The 20093-nt window shown below is 43.3% G+C and overlaps 1 protein-coding gene across 1 annotated transcript in view; it reads left to right on the forward strand.

Annotated features, from left to right (window-relative positions):
- Window positions 1-646: 646 nt before the first annotated feature.
- Window positions 647-20093, forward strand: part of TBCE (tubulin folding cofactor E) — a 77921-nt gene continuing 58474 nt past the window's right edge. The window contains exons 1-3 of the mRNA XM_060243149.1: window positions 647-807; window positions 5385-5518; window positions 17321-17405. Coding sequence (XP_060099132.1) covers window positions 782-807; window positions 5385-5518; window positions 17321-17405 — 245 coding nt within the window. The 5' untranslated portion in view covers window positions 647-781. The remainder of the gene's footprint in view (window positions 808-5384; window positions 5519-17320; window positions 17406-20093) is intronic.

Here is a 20093-nt window from a genome sequence, read left to right on the forward strand (position 1 = left end):
CTTCCATCACCTGCCAATGGCCATTGGGGACCTGACAACCCTAGTTTCAGGGTATAAGATTTTGAGTCAAAGCTCCTTCATTAGATACAAATATAAATCTTCCTGCTCATGTCTGACAAAGGAGACTTGATTCTCAAAAGCTTATACCCTGAAATTCTTAGTTTCTAAGGTGCTACTGGACTCGAAACTATGGCAGTGTCAACTAATGGAATAAATGGGACTTAAAAAATGCTACACGATGCTGCATTTATATGGGTTTATGCTGTAAAGTGAACAGTGGACACAACAGCGGCCTATAAAATAAAATTGTGCAATTAATAATTAGGAATATCTAATATGCATTCGCCAAACATTTGTTAGATGATGGTTAAAATGCTAGATGGTCTGCGCTTCCAAATACATCTAATTAAATTCCCAGTTGCTTCGCTGAATCTAGATTACCGTAGCTACCCTTTTCACACACGTTAACAGCAATGTGTAGCCTAAATAAACCCGGAAGTTTGGGGGCGTGTGCTACTACACTTTCTTCAGCTACGGCCTCTCATGCCGCATTGTTTTTGACCCGTCTTTGTATAGGTCCTATGTTACCCATGAAGCTCTTCGGCCCGTATCTCGTTTCCATAGAGCTGTTAAGAGAACAATGACTGCAGCGCTTCCGGTGCAAGAGGAAGGCTGGACTTGAGACGAGGCCGGTGGGAAGTGGTGAATGGAAAAGGGAGGCGGGGTTCTAAAAGGCGGCTTTCTGTGGGAGCGGAAAGTCGGCTGATACTTTCTCCTACGCATGCGTGGATGTCCCAGGAGCAGCAGGTGACGTAATTTTAACGCTATAGGCGTATCAAAGCGTTTTACACAAACAGGTAATTGCTGGTGGGGAGGGGGACACCTCACGGAGCTTCGTTCTCCCTTTGGTTATAAGAACAGACTGGTATGGGGAGGGACCAAGGACTGGGAGGATTATTAATAATAGAGCCCCGCCCTTCTTGTTGGGTAGGCCGCTCGAGCGCCTCTCCCTGGTCGAGAAGGGATATTACGCCCTCACCGCTCTCGTTTTGAATGACGTTGTCGTTGGTTCTCTGGTATGTGGGCTGCAGTCTGCAGAGCTTTTTGCGGAGTGTGGTGACGCATTAGTTTTCCGGTCGTTGGCGTCCTTGGCAAAAATATTCTCGAGGATTTTCAGAGGAGAAAATAGTAAGTGGCTTGTCTCTGTGGCAGTCATGTAAAAATCTTGTTTAAACGCAAGCTAAACTGTTTTTAAAGGCTTATCTTTATACCACCTTAACTTATTTTCCCGCAGACTGAATAGACTGACAGGTTCTTGGATTGGCCAGTTTTGTGAAACGGGACGTCACTTTTGGGAGTCCTTTAGTTTCGGTCGGGATGGTGGCGATGCAGTAGCCTGCTTTTTTTTGCACATGCCCTAAAGAGCCCAGGACTGCTCACTCTTCCAGGGCGTTCATTCCAAGGAAAGCCGGGCTCGGAGGAGAACGCCTGTGCAATGCACTCTTGGAGGTTTTGCGAGACTGCACGAAGAAGGGCAGTCTCCGCGTGCCTCTGAGAGCGCAGGTGTGGCTTGGCTGCAGCAGCCCCCCCCCCCCCCTCAGCTTTCTCGGGTCTGGAGGCGAGCTGCGCCTGCGTAGTGCAGTCTTGGAGGAGTCTCCAAGAGCGCACTGCGCAGGCGCGGCTCGCTGGGTGCTGCTGCGCCTGCCCTCCCCATGTATTGGGGGGGAGGGCATGGGATGGGTGCCCAAGACCCCAGCACCAGGCGTGGCTCTCAGTTAAGCTCAGAGGAGAATTCACCCCACCTGGCTGCTCTTGTCTTGAAGGCGAAAGCAGCCAGGCAGGGCACATTTTTCTCTGAATCCACCTTCCTTTGCTAGGCGAGAGCAACCAGGTGGAGTGTGTTCTTCTCCAAACCAGGCTTTCCTTCCAAGGAGGGAGAGCACCCACTGTCCCACCGCTCTTAGCTTCCTGGGTCTGCAACCTGGGAAGCTGAGAGTGGCAGGGCGGGGACGCCTGGCGGTGCCCCATAGGTAAGGTGGTGCTCCAGGTGGCTGCTTACTTCACCTACTGCCATGCGCCGGCCATGGAAGTGTGATATCCCAGAAGGACTGTTTGATCTTCTGCTTTCTCCCCTTAAAATTGCTACCATTTGTCTGGCAAATATCCTTTCTAGGCTGAAGTTCACCAGGTGAAGTCTCTATGTTGAATTTTTACTTTCAAATATTTAGTTGTTAAGACACGGGATAACATGGAGGCTGTCTGTCTTTACCTGTTGCTTCTGCATAAAACAGCAGTTCCATATACAGGCCATTGTGGGGTCCAAGGAGTTGCTTAGGATAGAAATTCCTGAGCTTTTTGAAGCCATATATACTTTGAGAATACATAATGGAGTGCTGCAGCAAATGGCTGCTGTGGTGGATTTAAGAGCAATCATAAAATGCCTGATATGGATAGGGTTGCCAACTGCTAGGATGTGGCTGGAGTTCCCCTGGGATTACAGCTGATCTCCAGGTGGCAAAGGTCAGTTCATGTGGAGAAAATGGTTTTGCTCTGTAGCTCCTGTGCAAGTGAGCAAGCCTTGCAAAGCAAGCTGTGATGCAACAGGGAGCAAGAGAGAGGGAGAAGGAAGCAGATGACAGCCAGTTGCTTGGGGGCCTGATAGCCCTCTGGGAGCCTGATTTGGTTCCCGGGCCTCACGTTTGACACCTCTGGCCTACATAGTTCTCCTGACTCAGTTAAAAGAATGGATACCAAAAATGGTCATGACAACAAACCAGAGTATAGTCTAACCAGCACAAAATATAGCCAGGGCCTAAATTTTGACAGTGGCATATTTGTATACTTGCACCACACAGAATCTTGTTTGACATAGGGATGGGCACAAACTGTTTCACGAGCCAAAATTTGTAATGAATTTGGCCTACTTCAGAACCCCTGAACTGACCAGGCACCTAACAGCCCAGCCACGGAAGCGCCAACTCCCAGGCGGGGCAACTGGCCAGCTGAGGGGGAGACACGGCCCCATCCCAAGCAAAAGCCAGCACTGGTCTGAAGGACCACCAGGCCAAGTGCATGCCAAGTGACACCCCAGGTGCAGGCCAAGTGACACCCTGCTGTCGCGTTGCCACTGAGGGGAAAAGGGTTGCGCAGTGCCAGGCAAGCATTGTGGGCCCCCAGGCACAGGTGGCAGCCACCACATGTGCTGAGTCAGCCCCTCTGATACTGTTGCAGGCCCTGCCGTAAGAGGAGGAAAGGCATCTCAATGAGCACCAGCAAAGCCGACATGTGCAGCTTATCACCCCCTGCTTATCAAGGGGGGTGGGGCTAACTGGGCGGCCGCTGGGGGAAGTTCTGGGGAGCAGGGCGGGATATAAAAGGGGCAGTGAGGAAGGATGTCGAGGAAGATGATAGAGCTGGACTAGGCACTGAGAGAAGGGCAGCCTGTTTGAATCCAGCTGGTGAAAAGACCATCAGGGTGAAGTTAACCTGGCCTTCCACCTGTTCTGAGACCTCCAGCTGCGCCCTTGTCACAGTCTGCATTGGGGCCAAGCGACATCCACTGGAGGGAGGGCGTCAACAGAGAGGTAGGGTGTGATAACACTTTGTGGCTGGCCTTTCTCAGATTTTGGCCCATGTAGGTAGACTAAGTACAACTGGCTTGACCCAGCTGTGCAGTACTGAACCTGGAAGGATTTGCAGCAGTTACTTCCCATGCCCCTGTTTCCTCTTTGCCACAGTATTTCCTCTTTCTTTTGTTCTGACAACCTTTAAAAAAAATTATTGAGGCATTCTTTGACAGTTTTATCCCTTCACCTCCGGCTTGTGGTGTTTTGTGATTCCAGTCAGTCTTTTGTGTGCTTGCCTAAATACTTACCACCAAACCACTATAATAATTATAATTATTGTATGTTAATGTGTGTAATATATCCAGGATTGTCTGGCAGCCAGAAGTTCTAGCAGTTTTAGCATTGTACACCACAAGGTGGTGAGCTAGACTTGTTTTTAAGTAGATAGATCCAGGTGGGCAGCTGTATTGGTCTGAAGCAGTTGAACAAAGCAGGAGTCAAGTGGCACCTTTAAGACCAAGTTTTATTTAGAACATAAACTTTTGTGTGCTCTTCATCAGACGAGGGGATCAGGTATTGTGGCTGGAATACATGCAGTTTGTTGATTAAGAGGTCAAACTAACTGATCACATGCTCACATATAAAACAGTGTGGCTTGGCTATTTGGTCTGGATAGCCATAAAAGGTAATAAAGTTCCTTGCCAAATGGTGTTTCTGCAAATCTAGTTTAAGCAGTTTGCCATTGCCTACCCTTGCATCACAATCCTGGTATTCCTTGCAGGTTGCCCTTCCAAATAATAGCCAGGGCCAAACCCTGCTTGGCCTCTGAAATCTGATTAGATCAGGCAAGCCTGGGCTATCCAGGTCAGGGCACCAAACCACTACTGACCAGTCATCCTGAGTTGTGATAGAGATTTTTTTTTGTTAAGGATACCTGAGTTGGAAATTACAAACCTTCTATCATGTTTCTTGGACATTCTTGGCCAAATGGCATTTTGGGCTTTCGGTGCATCTTGTTTCTAGTTCATCCATCACTATAAAACCTGACTATCTTTTCTTAAATGGAGTAACTTTGAGAGTTCCTTGAATTGTCTCTCACAAACAAGACTGTGTGTTATTTCAAGGCATATTTTCAGCTTTTCCTTTATAACAATGACCAAATAGTTCTCAAAAATATATAGAGAGAGATACTGTAATTAAAATCTGCTCTAATGTAAGAGTAAACTGCTTAACTTTGTTATTTTATTTCAGATACATCTCTTGTTGCTGAATGTGTCACATCTTTGGGTGAAATACTGACTTTCTGGTTTTTTTAAAAAAACATATTGATTAGTTCACCATTTGAGTATTTACTCCTTGTTTGCTTTCCTTTGTCCTAAGGAACTGGCTTCTCCTGGATGAAAAGTATTGGGAGTAAGCGAGTTGTTTGAAGGTAGTCCATCCTGGCATCTTCAGTTTCTTGCACTTTGGGTAATGAGCAAAGACATAGTTTATATTGCAGGGCTTTTTTTTGTAGCAGGAACTCCTTTGCATATTAGGCCACACACCCCTGATGCAGCCAATCCTCCTGGAGCTTATAGTAGGCCCTGTAAACTCTTGGAGGATTGGTTACATTAGGGGTGTGAGGCCTAATATGCAAAGGAGTTCTTGCTACAAAAAAGCCCTGGTATGTTGTATGCCTTTTAAAATACCAGAGTATTATGGAACTTCCTACTTCATCAGTTTGTTCTGTTGTCTAGGTGTTTAAGAAGCTTGGTTTTGTCTATAACTCACACACATTTTCGCTGTAATTTAAAAACATTGCTTTTCACTCCTTAGGTCCTTGACGTGTGTTGAACTCCTGTTTCTCACAATGACCAGTAACATTCCTCCTGATGCTGTGGGTCGAAGAATCCTCTGTAATGGAGAATATGGAACTGTTCTCTATGTTGGCAGTGTTCCTCCTACAGCAGGTAGAAAAATGCATTCTTTTTCATTGCATACCATCCGTGGGTAGAGATGGAAGGGATTTTTAAAGCTTAAATACAAGAGGCTGTGAGCTGGAATCTCTTTCTAGCCAGCTCCTTTGTCAAGGTTTTGGTGTCAGAGGGCCAGTTCTCATTTTACATTTTGGACATGGACGTGGGTACTAACTACAACATCAATAAGCTGATTGCCAAGAGAGTTTAGAGAGTGTCTTTATCCTGATACACCTTTGAAAAGTATCTTTGAATGTGTCATTTTTCTTGTTCTTAATAGAGGTATACTGTCTATATGCAGATCAAGGTATGCTGCATCTCAACAGCAGATAGTTATTTTTTTTGGTAGGGGGAGATAATTGTAGTCTTTAAGAATCTAGAACAGGGATTCCCCAAACTTTTCTTTCCTGTGGCCCGGTTATTTTTACACTTCTCCTTCATGGCCCACTAAAATTTGGGGGTGGAGCCGGAAGACAGGAATTATGTAATTTCCTGTGATGTCAAGGGCCAAGTGATGTGACTTCTGGGGCACACTGAACCAAAACTCCACCTTTTCCTATGATCTCACTTCCAGGGCACTCCCCCAAACCTGCCTCTTCGTTTTCAGAAAAATCTCTCTGAAACTCATGCTGAGCCAAAATGGGGGTGGAAAAGTGGGCGGTCCTCTCTTTCCACTTCCACACCTGCATGCACCTATCTGTTTGTGTGTTCTTCTCCAGCTTGCAAGCACTCCTAATGTCCATGTTCAATTGTCTTGCCCACCTACACACCCCTTCCTCAGGAGCACTGGCCAGTATATGCAGTTGGGAGTGCTGTTGCCATTGCCATCAGGAATGACAGCACTGTGTATCACCCACACTGGGTCCTGGCAGCTGCTCTACCTCAAAATGTGCTGAAACATTTACTAGGCCCTTCCTTCAGCTGCTACTACTGGAACCCTGACTCAAGCTATAACCAAGCTTGGTTGTTTTCAAGAAAATCTTTCGACAGCTATTTTTCATACTTTTCTTTGGCTGAAACACTGGGAAACTGCTGTGAAAGGTAGCAGAGAATTGTACTGTAATTAATGAATTAATTTCCAGTTATATGAAGTTCATACAAGCTTTTCTGTAGTTATCCCAAAAAGGATATTTATGAGGGGCCTGCAGCTTTTTACTGGCTGTGTTTCCCATGCCTTTAAAAGCAACCTGTTTTGCAGATATTTAGCCAGTGAACTTCTTTCATCCTTTTTAATATCTACAGGAGGAGTTTAATTTTGGTGTCAGACAGCTGTTAAAAGCAGGACCAGTAAAATGGTGCCAAATTCATAGTACCATCACTTCCAGTGCTGCTGAGATATACTGCAATATCTCCAATAATCTCTTTCTGCCCCACACCTCTCAATCTCACTCACTCACACAGAAATCTCATAGAAAGGCCCGCTGGTTACAACTGGGCGTGCCAACTTTTCTAAATGTTATCATTTTTATTAATTTAAACTACAAAAGGAAAAAAACAGTGCAAAGAATACATAAAATGAGGGAAAAGGGCATTAACAGAATGGGAGAAACAGAAAAAAGTACAAATATATCAATTATAATTCTACCTCCAAATAAAATACTCAGATCATTCTACCTCCAAGTATAAAGATCTCCATATATTTTACCATCCTTTTTTTCATTACAATTTTTTAAAATAAACTAGTACTAGCAACATGAATTTAAACAATTCTTCTTGAACCCAAATAAGTATATAAAGTTAGAAAAAATTCAAAACCATCTCAATGCCAATTTTATCTGATTAAACTTAACCCTATTATAGGCACAAATTAAATTGTTGGTTTAACAAAATCCTTATTAAGCACATAAAAATCATATCTTTATCTTTAACAAATTACAAAATATACAACTTAATAATTTGTCTATCTCAATCTAAGCAGTTTCTCCAAAGGAGCATGTTAGAAACAAATTACCAGATTACAAAACAATTGTGCTATCTGCCTTTTCAACAGTTAATCCAGCTCTTACATCAACAACAACAACAACAAAATTTTATTTGTATCCCGCCCTCCCCGCCGGAGCGGGCTCAGGGCGGCTAACAGCACCATTCAGGTTTCAGTTATACAAAGGTAAATAAAATTACATTTAAACATTATAAACATTTCAGTTAAAAATTCTGGTTAAGTTTAAAAATTAGGTTAAAATTAAAGTGCTAATGCTATGTTGGTTTTATGTTTTTCGTGATGGCGGTTTTCATTAGCAGTTTCCTTTTTCATCAGCGAAAGCCAGTCGGAAGAGGAAGGTCTTGCAGGTCCTGCGGAATTGTTCTAGATCCCGCAGGGCCCGCATTTCCTCTGGAACTTGGTTCCATAGGCTCGGGGCTATAGAGGAGAAGGCCCGGTTACGGGTGCTTTGCAGCTTCACCTCTCTCGGTCCAGGGGTAGTCAACAAGTTTTTTCCGGCTGACCTCAGTGCTCTCTGGGGCTCATATGGGGAGAGACGGTCCCTAAGGTGGACAGGTCCTCGACCATATAGGGCTTTAAAGGTAATGACCAGCACTTTGTAACGGACCCGGTATATAACTGGCAGCCAGTGCAGTTCGCGCAGTACAGGCTGTATGTGCTCCCATTTAGGAAGCCCCAACAACAGTCTAGCTGCTGCATTCTGCACCAGCTGCAGTTTCCGGGTTCGGTACAGAGGCAGCCCCATGTAGAGGGCATTGCAGTAATCCAGTCTCGAGGTGACCGTTGCCAGATCTTGGCGCTCTAGGAAGGGAGCCAACTGCTTTGCCCGCCGTAGATGGAAGAAGGCTGACTTGGCAGTGGCTGCAATCTGGGCCTCCATTGATAATGAAGGCTCCAGTAGAACTCCCAAGCTCCTAACCCGGTGCGCCGCTTTCAGTGGCGCCCCGTCGAAGACCGGGAGAGGTATTTCCCCTTCCCGAGCGCCCCGACCTAGACAAAGGACTTCTGTCTTCGCTGGATTCAATTTCAGCCCGCTCCTCCTCAACCAAGTTGCCATATCCTGCAAGGCCCGGTCTAAGTTCTCTGGGACGCAGTCAGGCCGTCCGTCCATCAGCAGATAGAGTCGGGTGTCATCTGCGTATTGATGGCTAGCATTTTCACCAAATAAACATACTATAATCTACTATATAAAGAAATATGTTATCTGCACTCTTTAGCATTAATCCAAATTGACTATAATTTAATTACAATTTTACCAACTCTGTTCCTTCTTTAGGATCTTCCCTTATTCTTTTAAAATCACATATCTATTCATTATTAATAATTGCATATTTGTTTACCCACAAAAAAAGAAAAATCAAAATTCAGGAATCCTTCTTCCCAAAATTGAAAAGCTTTTGAGTTTCTTTAATTTCTAAATCCATATTACATCAGAGACAGCCCATTTAATGTGACCCAAACATCACACTTTGCCTTTTGAAATTGCATGTCACTTCTTAATCAGGATTCCATATACAACCATCCACAAAAATGAAAAAAGTTCAAGATCCTTCTTCCAGAAGGCTTTCCACATCTTAATTTGCTGGTCGGAGTGTACCTTTTCTCTTCTCAATGTGGCCTGCCCACTCAACCATGGGAGGAAGAATTCAACACCATTTTCCCCTCTCAGCGTGACTTCACTGGATCTTAATTTCCGGTCTTGTTTTAATACTGCGACATAGGGGACCATTTTGGGGGTTTTTTGTTTGTTTCGGAGCGTATCACTTTACCATTCCGATTCCACAGATGTCAGCAGAATCTCTTTAGCACTCAACTCCTGTAGGTTTGCAATTTTGCTAGCTTTCAGCATAAAACAACCCATTTGCTCTTTAATAAGCTGCATAAATGAGCCAAGATCCTGTTTCAGATAAATTTCAGTGCCATTTTTCTCTGACAGCAAACTCAGTCTCTTAATCCAAGTTGGAAAGTAGCTTCAAGATTCTGCTAAATCCACATTCCACGACAGCTCCAGCTGAGATTTCAGATGTTATCCTTTCAAATACAGTTAGGTGGTAGAGACAGTTCTACATGGCTGTGGAGCCTCAGGACATACAGGAAACACAGGGGCAGCTGCCGTTGTACCCCTAGCTCCCCGTAAAAGTCCCATGCCAAAGAAAAAAACCCTTCAGGGCTTTCCAATGGGGGCAACACTTCTGTGACACCCCTCCAACAGCCAGGCTCAGAGGTGCCACAGGAGGATGATCTGCAGATCCCTCTGAAGTCAAGATGACAGAGCCCGGAAGTTGGCATGCCAGCTTTTCATTGGCAGAGCTCCTATGTCTGCAGCAACAGTATGATGAACAGAAAAGTTTCATCCAGTAAAAATGGAGAGAAAGAAAGAAAGGGAAAGAATGAAATGGAAGGAGAGGAAAAGAAGACATGGAAAGAAAGAACTTAAGAACATAAGAAGAGCTATGTTGGATCAGACCAGTGGTCTATCCAGTCCCAAATTTTCTCATACAATGCCCAAAAAGCACCGGAATGTCCACCAGTGGGGCCAGGGCACTAGAAGCCCTCCCGCTGTTGCTTCCCCCCCTTCCAGCACCAAGAATACAGACATAGCATCACTTGCAGGGAAAGAAAGAAAGAGGGGGTGGGGAGAGAAAAAAAGCCTTTCTCACCATCGGATGACCCCAAACAGCAACAATTCTGCCCAGGGGTCATTTGGTAAAAAAAAATAGCTACTGGAATGTCCCCTCCCTGCCCCTCCCAGCTGAAAAAAACACACACCCTTCTTTGCCATGCAGGCCTCTCGGGGAGATTTCCCCAAAAGAACATTCTGCAAGGCACATGAAAGCTCATACCTTGAAGAACACTTCATGGGTCTAAAGTGCCCGTGGACTTCAGCTTTTCTCTTAAGCACTGAAAGGGGGAGAGAAGGAAGGAGAGGCAGTCCAGCTCCTCTCTGCACAACACAGAGACGGGGGAAGGAAGGAAGCCAAACAGAGCTCAGGCTTTGCAGCCTGTGTCAGTCTTCAAGGCTAGCTTTTTTCTGCACAACAGAGAGACGGGGGAAGGAAGCAGAGCAGAGGTCATGCTTTGCTGGGGGCGGGGCTAGCTTTGGCTTTTCTTGTGACCCGGTAGTGAGGCTTCCGTGGTCCGGTACCGGGTCACAACCCTGCAATTGGGAAACACTGATCTAGAATATAAATTAAAACAAGCAGTTGTTCTCACATGTTAGCAGGAGTACCTTGAGAAAGAAAACTTAAACAGCTGTTTAAGCTGTTGAAGTCTGATTTATTATGAGTGATCTGTTTAATTTCTTTCTTTCTTTTTTTTTTTTGCAGTTGTTCAGAGGTCCAACCCTTGGTTTTCATAGAAGCTGTTGTGGTGGTTTTTGTGTTAAATTGCTTATACTCTTTGGAAAAACCTACCTGTTCCCTGCTAATACTGTGACAGCACCCTGTCTCCAGACCTGTAAACTAGGAGATTAAATTCCATTTTCTGCAAACTTCTTTTGGGACCACTTAGTCCTCAGTAAGGGCAATGCTTGGTACTCAAGGTAGTACCCAGTTTTCTCTTGGCCTGTTATGAGGGGATTATATGCTTGAAAAAACCACGCAGTAGGCTTAATGAAGAAACAGGTTTATTTCAGTGGTGTGTGTGTGGTTTGGTTGTTTTCTTTGTCTTCTGTTCATCTCGTCCTCTCAGTGCCACCATAACAAACGTACTGGAGAGCTAAGGCCTGAGAAAACGAGTTACAAAGCAAGTTTTTTATTTTACTAATATAACATGGATCAGAGATTGGGGATGTGCTACTTAAGTGGAAGGGGATATGAACTGAAGAGCGAAAAACAGTGCTTAGGTTCTGAACACAGAGGAATGGGAGTTCAGTATCTGCACTTTGGGTGGCTACTGTAAAGGCCTCTTTGTAAAGAGAGATTGGGTTTATTGGGAGCATTATGAAGAAGGCTTTAGAGAGGTAGGAAAGAAAATCAGAGAGGAGTCCCTGACAAAATAAGGCATGTTTAATCTGAATCTTTTCTACTGTAGTCAATGTAGTCATTGGAAAAAAATGGGAAAATGTTAGGGAACACTGAAATGAATGTCTTGCTTTTGAAAACGTTTTAATGCAAGATAACATGCAGCATTAGATCATCTTCTTATGCTAAAGTTTTGTGAAATAATTTTGGTAACACTTTATTTAAAACATTTCTACGCCACCTTTCTACATAGTTCTGAGTCCCCAATGGGGGAGTGGGTGGAATATAAATAAACTAATAATAAACTAATAATAATAAGATGATTAGGGTTTGTAGAATCTTTCGGGCTCAAGCACCGAAAGATTCTACAAACCCTAATGATGTTACCAGCCATGAAAACCTGAAATCTTTAATAATAAGATGGCAACCATTAAAATGTTAAGAAACATTTAAAATACAAATATAGAAAATATTTTAGAAATTAGATAAAACATAATGCAAACATGTAAAATACATAAAAACACACAAAGAGGGAGGGAAGAAGATTATGGCAGTTGGTATGCTGAAGAATCAGCCAGGAAGCATGAGGGGGAGGGAGCAAAAGAGGCTTTCCTGAAGGGAATTATTCAACACTGACAGAATATAAACCAGTGTGTGCCCAAGAAAAGGAGTTCTAGCCAAAGAGTAAACAATTGGAGCCAGCTGGACTCTGAGAAGTCCTGGAGCCATCTGAAGAAAGTGGCATTATTGCACCATTTCATAAGCCTCTGGTGAGTAAGAGGCAGAGGTTCTACTCTCAGGCATGAGGGAGCAGCTGTGGACAGTTGCCCCAATTCCATAGAAAGTAGAGTGCTTGAAGAAATATGATTCCGCTTGCCTCTAGTTGTACGAGTGTAAACTAATGCAAGTCTGCTGTGTACTGGAGAAAAATAAACAAAAACCCTGATAGTGCATGTGCAGCTTCCCCCAGTCCCCATGTGTTGTTCCTGTGAGCAGCTGTGTGCATGCAGCCTTGGACTGAGACAAATATGTAAATTTAAGTAGATTTCTGTGTTCCTTCTACTCTCTCTGATGTCATCACTCCCATGTCCTTGTCCACTACATAAAATACTATAAAGAAAGTTGTTAAATTTTGCTTCTCTGGAGGTTCTGTGGATGCTAAGAAGCCCACTTTTTAAAAAAGTGCTATGCAAGCAGGCCTCAATTAAAAAAAAATAGGTTTGCTTCCTTCTCTTTAGAAAAAAGAATTAATATGTTGTAAATGTGTTTAATGCATGATTAACTACTTCTCTGCTTTCAGTGTTAAGACATTTAACTTAATACCTACATATGCTTGTAGTCACATTGCAACTGTTTGAAAGTGTTCCTGCCCAAAGAGCCAGTTTGGTATAGTGGTTAAGAGTCTAATCTGGAAAACTGGGTTTTATTCCTCGTTCTTCCACATGCAGCCTGCTGAGTTACCTTGGGTCAGTCACAGTTCTTTCAATACCAGTTCTCTCAGACCTCTCTCAGCCCCACCTCACAGAGTGTCTGTTGTGGGGAGAGGAAGGGAAGGAGATTGTAACCTGCTCTGAGCCAAGGGCAGGGTGTAAATCCAACTGTTCTCCTTTACTTCCCTCCTCTTAGAGAACGCATTTTTGTAGTAAAACAAACATTTCAACTTCTATTTTTTTTCTACTTTTGCTAAAATTGCATAAGAATCCAGTACCTTGCAGTGGTCTTTCAAGGACTAGTTATAGGCAGAATTTTACTTGTGAAAAACTAAGGCATTTATACTTTTAAATTCCATAAATATGTAGATAGTACAATTTTATGGGCTAATTAAGTTATGAATTATTCATTTCATATTAAGTAGTAAGAAATTTATTTGTATAGGAAAATACTGAGCATATTTCAGTTTTTCCCAAAATTCTATTTTGTTTGAGAAAAAATGTTTTTAGATTTCAAATTTTACATCGTTATACTTCAAGGACAAACTATAGGGGAGAAAGAAAGAAAGAGATGAAGGAAATTCAGGTTTTCCAGGTTTTTTTCTTAAGTTTAAAGCCTAAAAGTTCATCCCAGCTAAAGAAGAATGTGGATGAAACCATCAGGGGCCTACTAGAATAGTCCTTTGCTTGCATCTCTTCTGCTATTGAGAAAATTGAGGCTCTTGACATTTGGAAGGCATCAAGCTGAGGAGGGGTGTGATCCATTAGAGAAGACCTCTTTCTTGAATGATGGACCAGTGTCCTCTTGGACCAAGGATACTCCTATGGGGTTGGGGGAGATGGACTTTAGATAGTGGGTGGTGCAGTTATAAGGAATAAAGAGAGCGATGTTTCTGACAGGTGCTGCACTATGTGGTGACTTGTCCCACTGGTTTGAAGGTTGCAGATATTGCATGCTGTCTAAATAGGTTAATAGTTCTTAGGAGGAGTTGGGAGTAGGGGTGTGCATTCGGTGCAGCTGAACCGAATCAACTACCAAATCACCCCTTTTTCGGCTGTATACGGAATCGCATACAGCCGAATCCAATTGGGGCCCATTATGCGGGAGCCGAGTATGGCTCCCCATATACTTCCATATAGATATTCAGAAGTATACGGAATTCAATGCAAAAGGCAGGAAAGGGGCTTCTGCAGCCTCAGGGGAGCTGCTTGCCTCCTTTCCCGCCTTTGGTAGCCTTTTCCCACCTCTCCCATAGCCTCCCTGGGATCGGGGTGGGGGGGAAGAGGAGCCCCAGCAGCCAATCCAAAGCATGCATTTGCAAAATGCATTGCAAATGCATGCTTTTGCAGGGCTGTTGTGTAGCTGATCCCCCCAGCCATCAGCAACATTGTTGTTCTTTTGATCTTTTGCTTACTTGGATATCCAAGTAAGCACTGTTGTCTGGCCGATCACAGAGCAGTGCTATTTTTTGAAACTGCTCTCTGTAGGGCCAGAGAACCTTTCTAAGGAGTCTGCCTGGCTGGACTCCTCCATTGCTGTGTTGGTGTGAGAGAGAGATTGTGCTGTGCTGGCTCTTGGCCTCAGCTGCTGCTCTCTCAGCCTTACCAGACTTGCCTGGAGTAGAGAAAACGTCTAAGGTAAGACAGTCTTGGGGTTCTTGTTTTTATTTTAGTTGTTAAAGGGACTTTTTAAGACTCAGAGTCCTTTTACTTATCCAGATTTGGGTGGTGGGTAGCTTATTTGGGGTTATGGCCAATTTGTCCATATCTTACTTTAGTGAGAGGACTTTTAAAAGTGCAGTGTCCTTTTACTTTTCCTGATTTGCGTGGCTTGGATTTCTTGGGGTTAGGGTGAAGGGGTTTTTGGGGGGGGAGGGGTTGGTAAAGTTCCTGTATTGTTAAAAGTTAAGTTTTTTACTGTTTAAAAAGGATTGTTTGATTTGTTGCTGCTGTGTTGTGCTGCTGTTGTTCCTTTTCTCTTCTGGTTTTGGTTCTTGGGGGGGTGCTGTTTGGCCTAATTTTCATTGTTTAAAAGGTCACTTTTTAACAGTTGAGTTTGTGTTGGCCTTCTGTTTGGATCTATTCTCTATTGCTGCAGGTTTTGCATCCTCCTGTCCTTTTGTCCCCCTTTTCTTGGTTCTGGTTTTAGCGGGGGGCATTTTGACTGATTTGGCCTGAGGTTTCTTATTGGTGAAAAGGCCACTTTTTTAACAGTTGAGTTTCTTGGCCTTCTCCTGTTGTCCCTTTTCCTGGTTCTGTTTTTTTTTTGGGGGGGGGGGAAGCTGGCACCTGGGTGAGAGACCCAGAACCAGCAGGCTTGTTGTGCTTGGCCAGCTCTCCCCATGTTCTTTGGGGCAGGGCTGGAGAGCTGGCATCTGGGTTTGCTGCAGCCAGGTCTGCAGAGCAGACCTTGAGCAGATTGTGTTTTGTGTGGCAGGGTTCATAGAGTAGATAGATGTATATACTACCGTATAGTGCATTTGGGTATTATAGAGATTCTCTGGTGTGACGTTAGGTTTGGCTTTGGGTGCCCCAGGAATTGGACCCCCTGCCCAATCTTTTTGGGACTTGGGGTGTTTGTAGGGGAGAGTCCCCTGCAGGCCCCCTGCAAATTTGGGGGCTCTCCCTCAAACCCCCTCCCCTCCAGGTGGCTTCAAATATACCCTATTTGTCATTGATTTCAATGGCCCATAGGGTATAATGGGGCCGTATATTCGGGAATAGCCACACATCTACCGTATATGTGGCTATTCTGACTACGGAATTCAGAAATATACGGGATTCCGTATATTTCCCCCCCATATACTTCCGAATCCGTGTACTACCGAATTTTTTTTTTTTTGCACATCCCTAGTTGGGAGTTGTGCACATCAGCACCAATCATGTTGGAAGATGCAGTCATGTGGTCTTGGAAGAAAAATTCAGATCACCAGGCAGAAGGTTAAAGGACCTTCAGTGTAGCGTTTTCAGAATTGTTACCAGTTTCATGCACAGAGCTAGCTAGATAGATACAGATTAGGGGATTCAGTGCATGGATGAGAAAGTGGTGTTGGGAGGAAAGTTTAGATTTGTTAAGTGTTAAATTTGTTAACATTCTGGGACAAGCTGAACCTAAACAAAAGATATAGGCTTCACTTAAACCAAAAAGGAACCATACAGCTGGCATAAAAAAAAAAGTGCCAGGGCATCTTCTAAACTAATCCAAAGAGGAAAGCTGGAGAGACCTTGTGAGCCTCTGATTCTGGACAATTCGGTCCAAAGGTAGGGTAATATTGGTAGGAGCACAACAGCACAAATAGAGTAGGATAACAAGGAGGATCATGTGTAGAGACAAAAAAAGGCTCAGAGAGGTGAGGGTTGCTAGAGAGGGAAACCTCTTCCAGACAGATGTCTATATGTTAATGCTAGAAGTCTCCAAACTAAGATGAGGAAGCTGGAGTACTTGATGCTAAATTACAATTAACATAGTGGCTGTCTCATAACCATGGTGGACTGGGGGAAATCAATGGGATATAGTCATCCCTGGGGATAAGCTTTAGGGGCAGGACAAAGAGGGATGTGTTGGGGTAGGCAGGGCCTTTTTTGAGTAGGAACGCAGTTCCGGCTGGCTTGGCGTCAGGGGATGTGGCCTAATATGAAAACGAGAACATGGCAAAAATATTTGTACCCAAAACCTCAATCTGAATGTATGTTAATCAGGAGAGCCTGACAAAATCAAGGTCTGTGTTCTCCCAGGTGCTAGACATAAAGAAGGATTTATCTTAATAGGTGTGATGGCAAATTCTATAAGTGATAGCTGAATGAGCTGCCTAGGTGATGGTTCCTTGATAGCCTTGCTTGAAGAGGGGAACTGCAGATTTAGACAAATATTGGAGAAGAATTATCTTGGACTGATAGCTTGAAAGAGTATAGTAGCAGTTCTATAGTATAGCAGTCAGGAAATTGGTTATGTTAATGCAGACAGCCATCAGAATAGGTGTATATTTCTAATATAAATGCTATTTCCTTCCTCCAGCCATCACCTCTGGTATGGACCAGAGGTGCTAAAGGCAGGATGTTTTGTCTGTATGCCTTGTCTTGATGATAGGTTGCCTCTTAGCCCATTAGAAACTGGGACCTTTGGATTATGGCAATTGCCTACCTTTTGTTTCCCAGGGGACAGAGATTGGGGTGGAGTGTGCATAGAGGAAATGTTGCAAACAGCTTGTCACTGTGAACCTGTGTCTCTCTCAGGCACAGCAATGGCTCCTGGCAGACCCAACATTAATGCCAAGCCTGGCTTTTTTGAGGGCACTGATGTGGAGGCTATGGGGGTATCAGGGTGTCTTTACTCATTGGGAAAGACCACCTCTGGCTGGAGGGCAGGCACCCTGGCAACAATACTAAGTTCAAAATCTGTGAAACAGTATACCTTTTTACTCTGGATCCTACATTCATAAATTAGTGTTTATATTTATGACAGGAATTTGGCTTGGAGTAGAATGGGACAACCCTCAAAGAGGAAAACACAATGGCACCCATGAAGGAATACAGTATTTCAAATGCAGGTGAGTTAATATTGAAATATTTTGTATTATTTGAGCATATTGGTGAAGGGGAGTATGCATAGGAAGAGAAAGAAGTTAAATAGTTTAGCACAATTTTTGTTGGATTACATCTGCATTGCATGCAAAGAATCTAAATTTAATTATGAACAAACAATTTTAATTTGCCTTTCTGCAATTTGCATTTTCTGTATTCTGCAATTTGTAATTATGAACAAACAATTTTAATTTGCCTTTCTGCAATTTGTATTTGGTAGGTTTCTTTCTTGCTTTCTTTCTCTCTTTTTTTGGTAGCAAACTGAATTTAGGATTTCAAACATTTTGAGAGTAATCCTAAGCAGGTCTACTCTGAATTCTATTGCAGTCTATTCAGTAGGGCTTACTCCCGGGAAAGTGTGTTTAGGATTGCACTGTTAATAATGTAGTGTTCACATTATTGTGGTCTCTTCTGAAACTCCTTGAGGGTTTTGCTCCAGTAGCTGTTTATAGTCTTGGGGATGTTTTTTAAACATAGTCACACATATATATGTCCAGGGTTTTTGTTGTTGTTTGGGGTTTTTTGAGCAGGAATGCACAGGAATACAGTTCCAGCTGGTTTAGTGTCAGGTGTGGCCTAATATGCAAATGAGTTCCTGCTGGGGGTTTTCTACAAAAAGGGCCCTGCATTTGTTGTATTCCTCGCCTACAGAATATATTTGATGTTCTAACTTGTGCGCTGAACATGAAGAATGTAAATGATCTCAGTCTTCATATATTTGGAGAAATAGTAATTCTCCAACAGAAAATATGATAAGATGCTGAAGTGTTTGAAGAAGAGAGGAAAAATTTCGAACTGCAGCCTTTGACATAATGTCACTGCCACAGGAGGTGGTGGCAGCTACATGCATAGATGGCTTCAAGAGTGGATTGGATAAACATATGGAGCAGAGGTCTATCAATGGCTATTAGCAACAGGAACTCTCTGTCTGGGGCAGTGATGCTCTGTATTCTTGGTGCTTGTGGGGAGGCAACAGTGGGAGGGCTTCTAGTGTTCTGGCTCCACTGATGGACCTCCTGATGGTACCTGGTTTTTTGGCCACTATGTGACAGAGTATTGGACTGGATGGACCATTGGCCTGATCCAAAATAACTTATCTTATGTTCTTAATGTCAAGGGCTTTGTGATTTTCATAGTGCTGATTATTAGATAGGTTTGGAAGACAGGATTCCTTGATAGTTGGGGATCAGCCACTTAATCTCTTAGGGGAATGGTGTCCCTGAACAGTTCCTTGCTGTAATGATATTGCACAGTTCTGGAAAAGAGAGTTGAGACTCGACTCCAATCCTGTGGAACCAGGAAAAATGAAACTTTATTGTTCCTTCTCCCCGATAAAAAATGAAGGTGGTACATACTTGCTCCTGTGCTACTGAGAAACAGCAGGAACACAAACACGTGGCTTCTCTGAAGGAGATAATTAAATGCGTAGTTCAATCCTGCAGAGTAATTCAGGACGGTTAATATATTTTGGTATTATGGCTGTTGGATGGGACTAGCTGTTTGGTTTCTTTTAATTATTAGTGTTTCTTTTTTTCTTTTCTTTTTTTTAACAAGTCGTCTCAAATGGTTTCTGAAGAAGGGGCACATAGATTTTCTAAATAAATAAGTACCTGCCCTTTATAGTCTTAGCAAATCATTCTGTTTTCTCATGAAAGTCCATTCCTTTCTACAATTCTTGTGCTAATTTCTTAAAATTTATTATGTGGTTAAGAAATTAGTTAATTTTACCTGGGGCAGAGGTTTATAAAGCCTCTTGATTTTAAGATGATTTAGAAGGGAAGCTAAACTGCAGTTATTGCCAATTTTGATCAAGCATTACTTGTACATTAGTAAAATTAGTAATAAGATGGTCATTCATTGGTAGGGATGTGTATAGCAGGGGTGGCCAACGGTAGCTCTCCAGATGTTTTTTTGCCTTCAACTCCCATCAGCCCCAGCCATTGGCCGTGCTGGCTGGGGCTGATGGGAGTTGTAGGCAAAAAACATCTGGAGAGCTACCGTTGGCCACTCCTGGTGTATAGAAACTAGAGGTGTGCATTCAGCTCCATCGAAGATGAAAAAATAGTTGGAAAATACCTTATCAGCCAGATATAGAGGGGGATGTATTTTTGGCTATCAAACAGCCAATCCTGGATAATCCCCTTCAAAATTCAGGATTGTCTGGGAAAACAGGATAGCCACAGTTAAATGGTGTTTAAAAAGAGTGCACTCCCTTTAAATGCTGTTCTGGGTGAAGCTACAGCTTCACAAATGCATTTAAAGGGACTGTGAAACCTTTAAATGCATTCAGCTCCATTATACCTTATCGGGGACCATTATAATCAATGATCCTGTAGGCTGTAATGGGGAATGTATCCAGGGGTATGTGTGGGTCTTGGGGGTTGTTTTTGAGGTAGAGGCATCAAATTTTCAGCATATCTTCTGGTGCCTCTACTCAAATGATTCTCCAAGTTTCAAGAAGATACCCCCATCCTCCATTATTTCCAGTGGAGAGAAAAAAAAACAGTAAAAAAGCAGGGACTATTATCAAAGGAGAGAGTTTCTGCAGTAGAAGCTGAAGGTGGTAGGAGGAGCATTTTCACAGAATCCGTGCCGCTGTTGCATGCCAGCTCAACAAATCCGAGCAAGAGGGGGTTGCAAGCCTAGCGCTGACA

The sequence above is a fragment of the Heteronotia binoei genome, chromosome 1 (assembly GCF_032191835.1).
Source record: "Heteronotia binoei isolate CCM8104 ecotype False Entrance Well chromosome 1, APGP_CSIRO_Hbin_v1, whole genome shotgun sequence".
NCBI lineage: Eukaryota > Metazoa > Chordata > Lepidosauria > Squamata > Gekkonidae > Heteronotia > Heteronotia binoei.